This window comes from Rousettus aegyptiacus, unplaced genomic scaffold, assembly GCF_014176215.1.
Source record: "Rousettus aegyptiacus isolate mRouAeg1 unplaced genomic scaffold, mRouAeg1.p scaffold_m13_p_6, whole genome shotgun sequence".
NCBI classification, from domain to species: Eukaryota; Metazoa; Chordata; class Mammalia; order Chiroptera; family Pteropodidae; genus Rousettus; species Rousettus aegyptiacus.
Genome location: NW_023416309.1, coordinates 96,921,649 through 96,938,882, shown reverse-complemented (window position 1 = coordinate 96,938,882; position 17,234 = coordinate 96,921,649). Strand labels below are relative to the sequence as shown.

The 17,234-nt window shown below is 56.7% G+C and overlaps 1 protein-coding gene across 7 annotated transcripts in view; it reads right to left on the bottom strand.

The window, feature by feature from the left end:
• The window catches only part of ARHGAP23 (Rho GTPase activating protein 23), a 74,657-nt gene that overhangs the window by 22,866 nt on the left and 34,557 nt on the right, over positions 1–17,234 (bottom strand). For 3 of the 7 annotated variants that reach the window (XM_036222096.1, XM_016164704.2, XM_036222097.1), the window contains exons 4-15: positions 16,394–16,489; positions 16,111–16,189; positions 15,888–15,942; positions 11,693–12,848; positions 9,922–10,077; positions 9,594–9,705; positions 9,357–9,414; positions 7,945–8,088; positions 2,543–2,860; positions 1,208–1,269; positions 814–944; positions 76–197 (exon numbers count right to left, since the gene is read on the bottom strand). In XM_036222096.1, the coding sequence (XP_036077989.1) occupies positions 76–197; positions 814–944; positions 1,208–1,269; positions 2,543–2,860; positions 7,945–8,088; positions 9,357–9,414; positions 9,594–9,705; positions 9,922–10,077; positions 11,693–12,848; positions 15,888–15,942; positions 16,111–16,189; positions 16,394–16,489 (2,489 nt within the window). The other 4 variants (XM_036222098.1, XM_036222099.1, XM_036222100.1 and 1 more) reach the window with 4 other exon arrangements.

Sequence of the window (17,234 nt, the reverse complement as noted above, 5' to 3'; positions counted from 1 at the left end):
CTACTTCCAAAGTCCCTTGCAGCTCTGACTTCTGTGCCCTCTTTTCTGCCTGCTTTACACTGTGGCGGGACCTACCTGGTTCTCTGTGGCTGGCTGGCACTCCTCGAGCCGGACTCCAAATGCCCTGGGGGCTGCCTTCTTGTTCTTCTTGATGATATTGATGCCCCAGGGGCTTTTGGGGATGGCAACACTGTCATCTGGGGGTGGGCAGAGAGGGCCAGAGTAAGCTGGGCTAGGGGAGGGGCAGCAGCCAAGCAGCCACATTCACCCGCCACATCCACATGTGCTTGGACATGTGGGGACTCCATGAGAGAGTCGCCGAGATGCTGAGAGCCGATAGGAAATTATATCCCAGTACAAAGGCGTGCTCACTCCAGGGGAGAGAGGCCTCAGAGTAACGTAAAGTTGTGTGTGGCCTCCAAGGCTAATACAACAAGGCGAAAACTACGGATTCTGGTTAAGTCAAAGGAAGAACTTTCTAACAGCCAAAAGTATGTGAAGATGGAAAAGTCTGCCTCCGGAGAGGAAAAAACTCCTGCCCCTGAAGAGACACAGCAGAGACTGGATCAAGACACAGCAGGGATGTCTTGGAGGGAAATCGACTCCAGGCCCTTCAAGTCCCTGAGACCCTAAAAGCCCCAGACACTTATGGGCAAACACACGTGGACAGACACACCCACAGAGATACACACACACACAAACACCCATATGTGTGCACACACACTCAGAGGCCTTCCCCTCCCATGCAGACCCAGAGTTGACCCCCACCCTCGCACCTGCATGCATATCACCCCCTTAGCAGCCACTTCTTACCCTTGCTTCCTGCAGGCTGATCCTGAGTCCTGAAGCCACGTGCCGCACTCTGTTTGAGGAACTCAGACTTGAGGCCCCCCAGGCCACGAGAGCCTTTTGGGGAGGAATCAGCTTTGGGCCCAGAGCTATGGCTGTATAGGAAGAGGAGGAGAAGAGAGGTCTTCGTCTGGGTGATCCAGCATGCCACCTGCCCTGGCCTCTCCCTACTTTGGACCTCCCCTCCATCCCTGAGGAAAACCCTCCACACCCTTCTGCGACTGGAGGCCTCATGGCCACCCTCTCTGTCCCAAGCAGATGGCAACTCAGGGGCTGTCCTATAGCCTGGAGATGAACCAGGAGGACAACCTCTGCCCCATCGCATGGCCAGGACTGCTCCATGAGAGCTGGGCCTCACCTCACTTTTCGGTAATCATTAAGCTTCTTGCTGATCAGAGCTTGATTGGCACAGCCGGGGTCCTGAAGGAGGGGAAAGAGAAAGCAGATGCCATCAGTGCCCGCAGCCAGCCTGCCACAGGGCTCATCCCTGGCCCCTGCCTTGGCCTCCCTTCCCCTCTCCTCCTTCTGCCAACTGGAGGGCACAGACCCTGGAGCAAGAAAGACCAGGGTTGGACTCCCAAGCATCCCCTCATCAGTTGTGTGACCTTAAGTAACACATTTAGCCTCTCTGAGCCTCAGTCTCCTCAGCAGTAACATGGGGGGATGTAATATGGCAACTTCAGGTTTGGGGTGCAGAATTATGCACACAGCACTCCTTGTACTCCTGCCAAGACCCAGGGAAGTGGCCTTTGAAAGACAGCTATTGTGACAATGAAGGTGACTTGGGACCCCTGACAGTGTCCTGATAGGGGTATACCCAGCCAGGCCTCCCAGAGCAAAGGCCCAGATTCCAGGTACTTTCCTCCCTGCAGCAAGGAAAGACAATGTCCTGGGGGCAGAGCCCGCTTCAGTGAGAGGATATATCCTCAGCAAGAGGGTCTGTGGCCTACGGCTGTGCACTAGCACCCCCTCTACCTGTGGCCAGGACAGGTGTACACCTGGACCAAGCCCCAAGCCCAGGACTCCCACATCATTTTGTGCAGGTGTGCTGAGGGGATAAAAGGGGGTGAGTGGAGGTGGAAACCCCAGCCCAGGCGCCTGGAATGCAGCTGCCCAGGAAAGGGCATCATTCTTAAAATTCTCCCAAAGTCCCTGCCAAAGCCTTGGCTCAACCCCTACTGCCTACTGCCAAAGGCCAAGCCTCTTGGCCTCCTCCCAAGGTCAATGTGTTCATGTCCCTGCAGACAGGCCAGCCCTGTCAGAAGGGCCAGCCACACTTCTGGCACAGGGGCCCCTCATTCTGCAACACACTGCATAGTAGAAGGACAACCCCCCCGTCCCCCACCGAACCTGCAGCAAGAAGCCGAGGCTGGCCTGGAGCTGACCTCTTGGTGCCAGCGTTGCCCAAGGCAATCGTACCAATAACAATAATAATTACTGTAATTCCCACAGTTATTATTACTGCCAGTCATGGCATACTAAGGACACTGGGTGCTCTGTGAGTCACTGTGCATTTTCTTTTCACACCAAATTCAAGGATGGGTACAGATGTAAGGTGTACCCCTGTTAGCTCATTTTATGGAAGAAGGAACTGAGGCTCAGAGTGGTAAAGATAGGTCCGCAGCAGGTGAGAGGTGGCCCTGGGGCCTGCCCTGGCCTCTCTGGCCCCGCTGGGGCTGGGCCAGGCCCTCACCTCGCCCTCGGCCCTGCTGTTCTCTCGGATTGCTCTGATCCAGCCCAGCATGTCATCCCGATCCTCAGCCTGAAAGAGATATTCACAGAAGTCAGCGGTGGTCAGCCGGAACACGTGCCTCCTCTTGGTCTCGCTGTAGGAGATGTCCACCAGGCAGGAGCCGATGCAGACGGGCGCCGCCTCGTCCTCACCTGCGACGGCCGCCGCCGCCCCTGCCGCCGCCGGCCCGGGCTCCCGCCGCTCCTTGCTCAGCGAGAGGGAGCGCGCCCGCAGCGCGGCGTACACCCGCTTCCACTGGCGCAGGCCGCCGCCCGCTTTCTGCAGGGAGACATGAGGAGGGGGGAGAGATTGGAGGGGGAGGGTATGAGAGGCCAAGCCTGCCCTCCCTGCCCCCAGAGCCCAGAGGGCCCTAGGAGCTGCAGACAGTGGACAGTAGTGGAGACTCCCCACCCCATGGGCCACGAGGAGACCCCCTGCTCCACTTCATCTGGAACCTGGGGCAGTCTCCTGCCCACAGTCTGCCAACTCTCTCTGCCTGGACACTGTACCCATCGTTCTCAGTACTCCCCAGAGGGTCCACAATCTTCTCTTTAAAGACTAGCATCTTTAAGACTAGCATCAACACTAACCAGGTGTTGGCAATGCCCCAGAGAACCAGCGGGGACCTTGGGAGGGCAGCCAGGCCCCACCCGGCACCAGCCACCTTACAAAAAATCCTTGTAAAGTCCTTCCCAGTCCACGTGTGCGCCCCCTCACAGAAAAACTGGTCAGGAGTGTCAACCACACCTGCTCTCCCTGCTTTTTTGCCTCTCACTCAAAACTCCACACAGCACCCCTTCCCAGGAAGCCACTCACGAGGTCGCCCAGGCACACCATGTTGCCAAAGCCTGTGGCTGCTTCCTGGCCCTGCTCGGCCCTTTCCTTAACCTCTCTGCAGCATCGGGCCATGCCTTCCCTCGTCAAACCCTTTCTTGGCATCCAGGACCCCTGGTCCCTGGCTTTCCTCCTAACTCCATTCTTCTCACTCTTCTCCCTCCCTTCCTTCCATCATTTTTCTACGCCAGGAAATGATGGAAGGATGGGAGGGAGAAGAGTGAGAAGAAGAGTGAGTGAATCACCCCCAGGGGACATTTGTCCGGAGACATTTTCAGTTGTCACACCTGGGAAAGTGCTATGGCTTCTAGTGGGTGGAGGCCAAGTCTACTGCTGAACAGCCACCGATGCACAGGACGGCCCCCACGACACAGATCATCCAGCCCCAAGTGTCAACAGAGCTGAGGTTGGAACCCTGCCCTAAAGGATGAGGAGCTCTAGAACTTTGTCCCGGGCTCCCCTCCCCCCACGACGTCACCTACCTGCCGACGGTAAGTTCCAGTGCATCCCTGCCCTAGCATCTCCCCGAGGCTGTCCGCTCTGCCCCCCGCCGTCCTGGTCCTGTACCTCCTGCTCCCTGCGCAGAGTCTCTACTTGCATGGCCCACAGGCACTGCTCACTATGGGGCACTTGATTTTCATCATCAAACCTGTTCTCCACTGCCCCACCCCCATCTTTTCTAGCTCAGCAAATCCACCCAGTTGCCCAGAAACCTGAAAATTGCCCTTGACTCCTCCCTTTTCCTTACCCTTGACATCCAACCTATCAGGAAGTCATAACTTCTGCTTCCCAAATATCAAAAATGTCTTCATTTTCCCTGCTACTGCCCTGCCCATGCCATCAACACCTCTTGCCTGAACAACTGCACAGACCTGCCCAGTCTCCACTCTTGCCTCCTGCAATCCATTCTCCGCCCGGCAGCTGTAGCCATCCTTTCAAACTGTAAACGAGGCCACATCTCTCCCTTGCTCAGCATCCTTTCATGGGTTCCCACTGCCCAGGGAATCAGCTCTAAGGGCTTTGTGATCTGGTCTCTCCCTCTCCAAACCCACCTTCTCTCCCTCCCTCTTCCTCGCTATGTCAAGCCATGGGGCTTCCCCAGTGAACAAGCCAAGCCCGTCCCTTCTTAGGGCCTTTGCACTTGCTGTTCCTTCGGCCTGGAGTCCCTTCCCTCGCTTCTTGACGTGGCTGCCCCCTTTTCACCCTTCAGATCTGAGCTCAAATATCACCAGCATCACCTCATCATCGAGGCCTTCTGTGACCATTTTTTTCCTATGGGCAGGCATCCCCTACACCCCCTGCTGCCCCGTCCTCACAACTTAAAGGCAGTCACATCACCCTGTTCATTTTCCCTGAGTGCTTACTGTAATCTCGGGCGATGCTGGTTGTGAAAGTCTCCAATATATGGTAAGATCCTGAGGGCAGAAAGCTTGTCTGTCCTCTCACACTCACATCCCAGAGCCTAGAGCCTCAAGAGGGGCAAGTGAGTTCTCATCAATATTTACTGAATAGATGGAATGATCATCCTCACAGCAGCCTGAGGGCAGGGGCTCCATCTCAGACTGAGGGCTCCTTCCTCTGGCAGGAAGCCCACCTGCTACTCCACACCCAGCACGATCCTCTGCCCTCAGAGCACACTGGAGAGAAAACTGTGTGGCTGGCAGGTGAACACAGCCACAGGTGGCCGTGAGCCCTGCCCACCACGGACCTGGGCACCTGAGCAGCATCATTCAGAGCAGGAGACAGCAGGGCCCTCCGGGAGAATTTTAATGTGGGCTATGGATGGTGGTTGGTGGAACCCTCCCGTGAGGTAGTGACAAGGGTGGTCCCTTGGGACTGAACCAGGAGGTGACCTTGGACAAGTCAAGACCCCGACCCTGGCATCAGTGTTCCCCGTTGGTAAAATAAGAGGTGAACTAGCTGGTCTCTAAGGTTGCGTCCAGCTCAAATGCTGGGTCTGTGGCTGTAGGGGCATGTCTCACACACACACACACTCCACCCTCTGACAGAAAATGTCTCTGAAAGAGACTGGGGAATGGGGAAGACACTCCGGAAAGGCTGGACTTGTGGGAGCAGACAACATCTGGCTGGCAGTCAGGACCCTAGATAGACCAAGGGGCTGAAGCCGACTTGAGGATCCCTCTCCTAACTCCCAGGCCACAGGGCTAAAGGGATGAGTAAAATCAGGTTCTGGCCAGGATGGGAGTGGAAGCCCCTGTCATCCAGAACTAGTCAGTGAGCATGAAGGGGCCAGCTCTTCTCCCTGCCCAGGACACTGTGTCTGGGCTGCCAGGGCCCACCTAGAGCTGGGGGACAGACTACCTGGCAGGCAGGAGTAGCAGTTCTCACAGGCCTTCTGAGGGGCTAAAATGTTTGGCTGTAGGGTTTGATCACATTTGGCTCCCCTTCCTCAGCCAAATTGCTGGCTCTGGCTACCCCTCCTAGGTCACCCCTCCAGATCTACTCCATCTTGCTGGCTCTCCTTGGCCACCATCCCCTACTTCCTCCTCTCAAGGCACAGCCGATTTCTTGCCCTCTCCCTTTGTGCTTCTCAACCCTGGCTGCAGGTGCTCGTGTATACCCTGATGGACAAATGCCCTTCCCAGGTGGGCCCTCCTCCTGAGTGCCACACCATCAGAGCCTCTGTTCCCAGAACACCTCTACCCTCAGACTCTACAAGGCCCCAAAGGAACCTCTTGGCTTCCCCTCCAGTGCCTGTGGGCTCAGGAGAGGATCCCATCGCCACCATCCACAGCCCAAGCGGGCACCCCAGGAACCAGTATCACCTCCCCCATCCTTTCTCACCTCCCAGCCATTGGCAAGCCCAAAGCTTCCTTCCCCTTGACTCTCTCGGCCCCATGCCACGGTCTTGGTCAGGGCTCCATCCTTGCTCACCTGGACCACAGCAGTGGTGGCATTGTCTCTTCCTGTCACAGACACAACACTTGCCTCCTGGGATCATACACTTCCTACCCCCCTACCCCCCATTTAAATCCCTGCCAAGACTTGCCCTGAGTGATGAGGCCCTTGAGCAGGCAGCCGGTTCCCCAACTTGGCTTCTACCTCCTGCCCTGGATCCGAGCCACCCAGCACCTCCTCCCACCTTTCTCCAAGACCATCCAGGAGCGCATCTCCCCTGTTAGCCCTCTCCCCTCCCTCCCAGCTTTGTAGATTCTCACACACCATTCCTGTGTCACCCACCCCGCTGAGGCTAGGGGCACCTACTGTATGCTATTGCTCCAGACGCCCCCATCGTAGCAGTCAGGCACTGGTATCTGTTATGCAACCAGAGCTATTCTACTCATCATGAACCCCGACAGGGCAGGACTGGCCTGGCTCCCTCACCACAAGATCCCCAGAACCTCAGCTGAGAATCAGGGCAGGCCAAGCCCTTAGTCATTATCCACAGACTGGATAGGGGCATGGATGAGTGCCAGCCCTGCCTGGATGACACGTCTCACTTGATTCTCTGCCCTTGGAGTAGAATAACATTGTCCCATCTTATAGATCAGAAAAGTAGGGCCAGAACTTAAGGGAGTTGCCCAAAGCCTTATGCCTGATAAGTGGCTAGGCAGGAATTCCAGGTCTATCTGACTTCAAAACTTATGTTCTTCCCAGGTACAAGACCCCGAGAAGGCAGGGTAGAACATTTAAATGACAGCAATACGCAGAACAGCAACTCCTCCATGCCAGGCACTGAGTAAACCCTTTTGCTTAGATTATCTCATTTAATCTTCAGCAATAGGTTTATGAGCTAGGGATTATTATTAGCTCCATTTACAGATGAGGAAACTGAGTCATAGGCAAGGGAGTCACCGAAGCTTCCCTAGCAATCCGGGTTACGCTAACCGCTCTGCTCAGCTTTGCCTGAGATGCTGGGAGGGACGGCAGTGGGGCTGCCTCCCCTCTCTCCACCTCAGACATGACAGTGGCCTGGAACTTGGAGATTCATAATCCATGGACCAGGGGCCCCACCTTCTCCCGTTTAGACCCTGATAATCTCGCCCCACCCCCAGGCCCAAGCCCCCTTCATCTCTCACCTGGATCTCTCTTGCCCCCACTTTGGCCCTCTCTAATTCACTCCTCAGAAGCCACATGAAACTTGCCCTTAAGATAAAGACTTAAACCTTTGCTGGCCTTAAAAGGGCTGACTTCTGCTTTCTTTTGGGGCCTAAGCTCCCCTAAGAGAACTGCCCTGGCTTTGCTCCTTTGTTTTCCATGAGCCCCAGTGGCCATTTTTGGGGGGATCTGCCACACAAGGATCACTGTGGGAAGGTTTTGTGAGAATTTCAAGCACAACTTGATCAGATCCATCGCACAGCACTGACCACCTCTCTGGCTCACCTTTTTTCCATGGGTTCCTTAGGTCCCCCAGGAAGTTCTTCCTAGCATCTAACCTCTACCCCTCATGCTACTGCCTCAGCCAGTTTTGGTTCTCTTTGGCTCCAGAGGCTGTGGGGTGAGAAGCTGAAGAGTTCTGCTGGATTCAGACTCCATCCACCTTGACCTCATTCCTCCGGCCATCTTACCTTCCCCTTCTTGGTGAGGACCTGCTTATAATACAACCACCCTTCTCTCCTGATATCACTGAAGGTCGTGTCCGAGAGATCAGAAGTTGAGTGTCGCTTAGAAGGAGCATCGGCATCTTCGGAAGTGCCCCAGCTATCCAAGGACTGCAGCAAGACAAGAGAGGGCAACTTAAGGTGGCTCCCGCAGTGCCAGCATCTCAGGAACCCCATGGACCACTCACGGCCATACAGGCCTGGCGTGTGCCTGTGCTGGGCTCTGCTGTGCTGTGTGGCTTCATGAGCCTTGCTTGCCCTCTCTGAACCACTTATGTTGAGGTCATGAGACGTATGTACTGGGGAAGCCAGAAAGAAGGCTTTGACCTGCAGACCACATGCCTCGCCACACCAAAAAAGCCAATTTGGAGACTCTTTTAATTTTATAGACTCGAAGGAATTAAGGAAACAGAGGAAGTGATTGTGTCAACATAGAGTTAAATAAACAGAGGAAGTGGGAACATCGACAAAGATTTAGTTAGTGCGACAGGTAGTTATGTCCACAAAGAGTTAAACAGAGGAAGTGATAGTGTCAACAGGACTCCAGTCACAGAGGTGACATGTCAAGGGAGAGTTAAGTAAGCAGAGGAAGTTATAAGGAATAAGCCAGATGACAATATCATCAAGGTGTTAAGCAAACCAAAGATATCGAGAGTTTGAAATCAAGATGGCTTTTCCGGTCTATCCATAATCAAAGAATTAAGGCCATTTCGGAACTGACTCTATATCTTCCCAGGTTCTGTGGCTGGAAACTCTAGCTTCTCCAGCGCTCTCAGCTCTGTGTCTCCCCGCCTGTCCACAGTCCCTGTGCCCTGAATACTGACCAAGTGCCTCCCTGGTGCAGGCACTGTTTTAGGTAGTCACGGAGATAAGCAGTGAACAAACCAAACGAATTCCCTGCCCCGGTGGAGCTTACATTCTAGCTGGGAGACAGGCAAGAAAGGAGATGGACGCGGCAATCACAGAGCCTAAGAAGTGCTAAGGGAAAAACATAAAGTCGTGAAGGGAGGCATGAAATGTCAGGGGTGGAGGCTGAAATTTCAGAGAAGGCCAAAAAAGAAAAAAAAACAAACAAACATGAAGAACGTAAAAAAGTCAGTCATGTGGCTGGAGGGGGCGTGCAAAGGGCATTCTAGATGGAGGAATGACAAATGCAAAGGCCTCGGCTGGGAGGGCGCGTAGTGTGTTTAAGCGATGACGGAGCCCACAGAAGAGGGCAGGTCACGTGGCTGACATGAAGGTGAACGGGTACAGGGGGAAAGGAAAGGACAGGAAACAGAGGAACCCATTTTAGATCGCAGAGGCTATAGGCCTGGACCCTACGCCAAGGGTCCACCCCAGCACTCTGACACCCTTGCCCACACACGCATGCTACTCACGCCATCAGTGAAGAAGCTTCGAAGCATCCTCAAGCTGGGTACTCGGTTTGGCGGGCGCCTGGGGAGTGAGGACAGAGTGTAAGGGATGTGGGAAACAGGACACCCCCGCCAAGCCCCAAGGCTCAGAGGCCTTCCAGGGAGGGAGCTTACTGTCCTGGTGTTTAAAGGACCCCAGGACTGGGAGTCCCGCCACGGCCCTGTCAAGGTGGCTGTGATGATCCCACCCCCCGTCCTCACCGCAGAGCCCTGCCCTCGTCCCGGAAGGTGTTGAGCCCATCATCGCAGGACTTGGAGCGTTCCGTGGTGATGGCCAGCAAGTAGGAGGAGCGGCGGCCGGCCTTGATGCTGCCTGCAAAACCACCCACACTGAGCCACAGGGTTAGCAGGGCCACAGGTTCGGGGCTTCCCCATCTGAGCAGGGCCAGGAGGTAACTCCCCCCTTGCAGCCCCAGGAAGAGCCGAAACCAGTCGGAAGAGGCAAGACATCAGGTAGCAGGCCCAACAGACACTGTGGGGATCAGGCAGCAAAAGAGAAGGTGGAGCTGAGGATGCGAGGAGCACTTACTGCAGTCTTGGGAGTAATGGCGGCCCAGGGCAAAGGTGAAGGTTGGGGAGGATGGGCTGGTGCCCAGGACGGGGGCCGAGTTCATGGCACTGGAGACAACAGCAGAGGCAGGAACGTGCTTGGCTTGCAGGTCAATGCTGGGGCTGGTCGGCTCATCTGCTCGAGTGGAGGGAATGGTGGGTGAAGGTGCAGAAAGCTGAACCTGCCGGCCCCCCACCCCCAGCCTTGCCTCCAGGCCCAGACTGCATCCCTAAAGCCCCTCAAGTCCTCCAGGGTCCTGCTGAGAACATGCCCACGGCTAAGGGTGCCCCACCAACCAGACAGTGGTCACGAAGGCTCAGCCCATGCCTCCCGCATCACATTGAGGGCACCTGGTGTGGAGTTGGGCCATCCCCCTTAGACCAGGCTCCTGAGGGCAGGGACTGTGTCTCCCCCACCAGCCTGGGAAGTTCTTGAGGATAAAGACCATCTCCAGCATCTGTTGGGGGTTCCTTGAGGGCAGAAGCTATGTATCCCCCTTAGACTGGGAGTACTTTAAAAGTAAAGACTTCAAATCCTCCTCAGACTGGGAGCTACGAAGGCTGCATCTGCTCATTCAGACTGCAAGCTGGATCAGGGAGGCCAAGGCTGGGTCTCCTCTCTCCCACTCCCATTAGCTACCCTCACCACTCGCAGCTCCAGTTACCATCTCCTCTGGCTCCTGGTTCCATGATCTGGCCTCCAATCTTTATCCCAAGCCCCCAACCCTCTTGCTCCCTCAGAGGTGCCTCATATTCAGCAAACCCTAATATTTTCCTGGCCCACTCCCTCTCATTCCCAAATGGAAGTAAGGCACCACCCTCCAGCTGGGCCAAAAATCTGAAAATCACCTGGCCTCTCCACTCTCTTGCCTCTCCTTTATCAAACATCGATTCTGGAAGCAGCGAGCCTTCGGTATTTCTTCTGCCCTCAGGATAAAGTCTGAACTCTCCAGAACCTGACAAGGCTCCTCTGGACCCATTCTGATGACCCAGAAGGGCATCTTGCCTCTACTACTTCAGAGTCTTTGCATATTCTAGTCTCTCTCCCTGGACATTCTTCCCCTAGCTAACTCCTCGTTCTTCAAGGCTTAGCCAAAATCTCCTTTCTCCAGGATTCTCTCCTTGGCCACTATGCCCCAGTCTAGGCTATATGGCCCTTCTCCATCTCCTAGAGCTCCCTGTACTCCCATTACACACCCATCCCACTGGATCGTTCTTATCTCATCATTTGTCACTCTGTTGGACCATATACTCCAGGACAGCATGGAGCCTAGCACAGTGCCTGACACAAATACTTGATGGATGGATGGAAGGATGGAGGGTGGATGGAAGGAAGGGTGAAAGAAAAGACTGAAAGGAGAATGAAAAGAAGGAAGGACTAAATGAATGAATGAACAAAGGAAAAAGGGGAGAGGGAAGGGAGAAAGGAAAAGTGGATGGGTGGATGAATCAATGGAAGAAAAGAAGAAAGGAGGAAACAAGGGGAAAAAAGAAGAAAAAACAGATAGACGGAAGGAAAGAGGGAGGGAGGAGGAAAGATGGCTTGAAGGGTAAATGAATGGAAGGATGACAGAAGAATGCAAGAGGGGACAAGAAGAATGGATGGATGGATAGACGAATGGATGAACAGAGAAACAGGCTGATCCCATCAGCATCCAAACCAGAGTTTTACCAGTGGTGACAGGTGGGTGGGGTACAACAGGGCACAGACAATCAAGTCTCCCAAGACAGCCCCCTGCACCGCCACTCACCAATGAAGGGGATGGAAGCCAGAGAGTCTTCAGTAGTGGCCAAAGGGGCCACCTTCCTGCCCAGGCGTTCCCCTCGTCCACTAGTCTCTGGCTCTGGAGACTCGTCACTAAACCCCAGGTTCATCTGTCTTGCAGGGGGCAGCTGGATCTTGCGGCCCGTCGGAGGCTTCTGCCTCAGCACCACCTCCTCTCGATGATCCTCAGTGGGAGGCTCCAGCCCCCGGGTGCTGGGTTCTGGCCGGATAACCCTGGATGGTTCCGAGGCCTCCGGTAGGAATGGTGCAGCAGATTGGGCCAAGTTGAAGGTGGGCAGCCCCCCAAAGGGTGAGTCCCGGAAGGAGAGTGCGTGCAGGAGGCCAGTCCGGCGCTGGAATGATGGGCTGTAGCTCCGGTACCCAATGTATCCAATATCATCTAGGCCCTGCAGACCAGGTGGGGGCAGGGCCTGGGGCCCGGGCAGGTCCCTGGGTTGGCAGGCAGGGGTCCGGGCAGATGGACGCTGGGAAGACCAGCCACAGCGCTCGAAGCGGGGTGACACCAGCGCCCCCGGCCCCAGTGCCTCGGCTGAGTGGGAGGCCCGGCTCAAGTAGTCATCTGAGCGAGCTCGGTGCCAGCCCTCCTGGCCCAACTGGCTCAAGGCACCCTGGGAGGTGGAGCAGGGCCACTGGCGGTGGGTAGTCACATCCTCCAACCGGTCCTGGGAGGCACTGCGGGCCCGAGAGGGGCACCGTCTCTCCCCCGCCCTGCGGGGTACCTGGTTCGACAGCCAGTGTGACAAGGCCTGCTGGCACTCCAGTCTGCTGGGGAGCACCCGGCTGCCAGGCTCCGGGAAGGCACGAGGTGTCCGGGGCTCCGAGGGGAGATGGGGGAAGGCACCAGGGCTGGGGCGGGGCTGGCTCATCCCCAAGGAAGGGTTGTCCAGATGGGCGCGGGCAGCAGATGGGACTCGGGTTCCCGGGTCACTCCAGGCAGCGGGACTCCGGGGGTCACTGGGAAGTGCTGAGAGGGGCTCAGGCACCATAGTGGCCCAGGTGGAAACCCGGGCTGGTGGGGCGTAGGTCTTGCGAGGGTAGCAGATCGGGGGCGGCTCTGGGATGCTCCGGGCCTCTCCAGAATATGGCTCGTTCCCCTTCAGGTAGGCATCCTGGGAGTAGGCCTGGCCGGGGACAGAGGCAGGTGAGCGGAGCTGGACAGGTTCCGCAGGGCAGGGCTGCAGCAGCCCTGGGAGGTCAGGACACCAGTGAAGGGGACTGAAGGGAGAGGGCCAAGCAAGCGGAGTCCTGAGTGGATGGGGGTAGGACAGCATACTCCAAAGAGAGTAGGGGGACAAAGAAATAAGAGGCTTTTGAGAGTCACACACAAACACATACTCTCTCTTTCACGCGCACACACACACTCACTCACTTACTGGAGAAAGAGCCAGGATTTCTCTAAGACTTATGACAAGGACTGTCTCTAGCCACAAACATTCCAACATCTGTTTTCTGGGGTCCTCCCCCATGCCGGCCTCAGCCTCCTCCCTGCTTCCTTATGTCCGACAGTGCCCACAGCCCTTCGGGCAGAGCTGGGAAACCCCACCAGACGCCAGTCAAGGTGGCAGATGACAGAGAAGGAAGTCAGCTAAGGGGTGTGTCCAGGGTGGGGCGAGGGGGCTGGGGGCGGAAGGAGCTGGGAGAGCCCAGCTGTCCCATCGGCCCTGGATGGAGAGCCAGGGGCCTGCTTCCTGGACCACCAGGGTAAAGAGGAACTAACCCACCTCCATCTCCCCCTGGGCCAGGCTTAGGGGAGGAGCCAGACTGGCTGAGGGGCCTCGGGCCACCTCCCACCACCCAAAGCCTGGAATTTGGTGCTGAGAGCTGAGGCTGACGCTGCATTGCTGAGGAGTGACAGGGCCAGCGCCCAGAACGGCCAAAAAAGGAGACAGCTCCCCCTCCCCTGCCAGAGGCCCCTGGCCCTGACCTAGTCTGACCCTTGATGGGCTGCCCATGGGGTCTATCTCAGGAGAAGTATCAAAGGGTGGGAGGGTGAAACTAAACACACACACACACCACACCACACGAGACACAGGAAAAGACCCACCCAGAGACACACTTACACATACATAGTGAAACACAATGAAACACACACACACAAATAACTACACCTTCAGTCCAGGGCACACGCATCCTGTGACAAGGATGAGCTGAACCGCACCCCTGCACACTCAGCCCCCTTCCGAATAACACACTCGGGCCAGGGACACTCACATACCTCTCCTTCCTGTCATCCTGCTGGATCCGAGGGCTCCCCGCATCAACGCGGTGGCGGCAGCATCCCGCCGGCCCCCGCCCTCCCCGCTGCCCCAGCTCAGCCCCGCTGACCGCTGTGCTGGTCCTGGCCTCCGCCAACCCCCCACCCCCCCAGTCTGCCCTCCCTGTGGCTGCTCTCAGCCCCCACCGGCTTTCGGCTTTCTCGGCTGGCAAGAGGAGGAGGAGGGAGGGAAGGATGGGTGTGGAGGGGCCTCCTAGCGTCGGCAGTGGCGTCAGCAGCTGCCTCAGCCCCATTGGCCTCCAGCCTTGGCTCCCAACCACAGGAATGCCTGGGCCCCACCCTCTGGCCTGCCCCAGATGAGGGGGGCCAGTAGAGGCCCCCAGCTACTGACATCTTGGGCTGCTCACCCAAGCGGGTAGCAGAGGTCCAAGCCGCTGCCCTCTCCACCCCTTGCCCCTCTAGGGGGACACGCCCTAGGTCCTGCTTGTCACCCCCTCCCATAGCTTGCCTCCCCTCAGCCTCGGGAGGGGGGAGGTGTATGGGCAGCGCCTTTGAGCCTTGTGGGAAGCCATCTACCTCTCTGGGCTCCCATTCTTGCCTCCCCCTCCCCAGGAAGGGCAGGGGGACAATTGAGGTCAGGGGGTGGAGGTTCCCAGAGGGGCATGGTGCCAAGCGTGGCACTGTGATTACAGTGATTATGAGAACACATCCTGGGCTTGGCCCTCAGCCCTCTCCTGAGGGGCAGTGACCTCGGGCCCAGGCAAGGTGGCATCTGGCTGAGACCCATGAGACCAGGGAACTGGGTACTGAGCAGAGAGAACCACCCTGAGTTCTGGGTCAGGGCCAGAAAGGGGGACACAGAGACAGACAGCATACATATGTGTACATGGAGTGCGTGGGATAAACAGGTACACATGTGAGCGCAGGGTACACTCATGCAATGTCTGTGGAACCTACTGAGTGTGGCAGGCCCAGTGCTGAGTCCCAGGTGTGCCGAAGTGCCTACGGGGGCAGGGGTGTTTGGACCGCACATCATGAGTGGGTAAGGTTTGGTTACTGTGATGCTGGTGAGCGCTTACACCTGCATTAGGCTGAGGCACGCTGCGATGTCTGTAGGCAGACATACTGTGGCAACAGCGAGCGTTTGTGATGTCAGTGAGTGTTCACACAGCAGTGGTGAGGAGTCCGAGTGTGTGTGTTGTGATACACTGTATAGGTGTTGTTCTGCGGGGAATGGAGATGCGGAGGAGTGTTGTGCTGTTTTGATGTTTGTGGTGCACCGTGATGTTGGGGGGCGGGGCTTGCGTGGTAGTGAGTGCCTGTATGCAGCGCTGAGGGTTTGTGTGTGTGGCACCAGCCTGGTGCAGTGTGTTGGGTGCACTGCGTATATCACGTACTGCGGTGTATGGTGAGCTAGATGAAGGGGTGCTGCAGGGTTATGTTGGGTGGCTGCGTGCCTGGGATGTTCTGCTTGTACACTGAGCGGTGTGAGGTGTGTTGTGTGAACAGGAGCACATGACAGTGGAGCGCGGTGGGGTATGCTGTGTGTGTGAACACGGCTACAGGAGACACACTCGCTCTGGGCCAGGCAGGGATGGGGTGCAGAAAACAGGTGTCTCACGAGAGCCGACAAGAACACGCCAGTCTGGCAGGGCCCGCTGGGCCACCCTCCTTCCAGATACCCTGGCAGGAATCCTGCCTGCCAAGGCTGGAGCCTCCCTCTCCCCCAACACGGAGCAGTCCTGAATGAAGCAACAACCAGCCCCAGCCCAGGGATGGGCCTGGCATCCTTGATGGGGCAATGCTGGGTTGGCGCTGCCCCCTCCACTCTCTCTTTTCTGCCTCCCAGAGGGGCCAACACAGGAAGGAGGCCCAAGGAGAAAGGCTGTACTCTGACCCCCAGGCCCCAGGGGTCCTCCACCTCAAATAGCAGGGCAGGACTCACCAGCTGGAGGATGTCCTCATCCTTGGGCATGATGGAGAGCTCCAGAGTATCATCGCTACAGAGACAGGGCAGGGGGTCAGGCCCGGCTGAGGCAACAGGGTCTGAGAGAACAGGGATCCTGGTCGCCAGGGCACCCTCAGGGCCAAGGGGGTGGGGTGTGCAGGAAGGAACTCTGTGAGTGGGCAGGAGCTATTATAGGAGAAGAGAGGCAGGGGGCGCTCACCTATTCTGGATCAGAGCTATGACCTGGGAATAGGTCTTCCCGATGACACTCTCCCCATTCACCTTCACCAGCCGGTCTCCTGGGGACAAGGGGCAGGGCCACATGTGAGCAGGCCAAGGGGTACCAATGGCCCCACCTGAGAACCGTTGTACCTGGTATGGATGACGTGGGGGTGGGGGCGGGGGAGACAGGAGCCTCCCCAACACCTGGATCCAAGAATCCCAGAGGATAGGGAAAAGAAACTCAGAAGGGTGCTATGATCCTGGTAACTGGGACGGCTCACCTGTGCGAAGCCCTGCCCTATGGGCAGGGCCCTCATCCTTCACATTCTTGACAAAGATGGTATCCATAGGCTCCAGGCGGTGCCGGGGGGAGGGTCCTGGTGAGCATCAGCCAGGTTAGCTGGGGGGGGCTGCTGAAGGTCACACCCATGCACAGCTACACACACAGAGGACATACACTCAGAGAATGATCACACTCACAGACACAAACACAGAGCCACACGTCCACAGGAACACACGCATGCACAGGATCAGACAAGGAGGACAGACTCCTGGGAGAATGAAAACCTACATGGACGAAAACCTACATGGACATGGAGTTGCTCTTTATGCCTCCTGTGTCCCAGTACTGTGCTAGAAAGCAGACCAAAAAGGACAGGAAGACCTGGTTCTTCCCCTTCTTAGCTCACTGTCTAGCACAGACAGAGAGATAGATATACACATACACAAGTCACAATACAAAGGAAAGCGTGGCGTGCCATAAAAGAGGCCGTAGCAAGCCCTGAAGATACACAGCAGGGAGCGACACCCGCATACACAGAGAATGTCTAATCTGCAGCCCCCGGGGAGCTGCAGAAAGGCCCTGAAGCTCAGATACCCACACCCATCCATGCCTCCAACATCACATTAAACCCCAGTAATACTCCTCTGTTATTGTCCCCGTGAGAGAAATGGGCCTATTCTAGGTCAGCCGGCTCCTCCACCACCACGGGCCTCTGTGATGGGGACTCAGAAAGACAGTGTCCTGATTCCTGATGGCTTCCCAGCAGAAACCCAACTGGCAGAGAAGGAAGGCTGCCTGTTCAAGGAGCTCTGCTTCAAATACCCCAGGGAGCCTGGGTA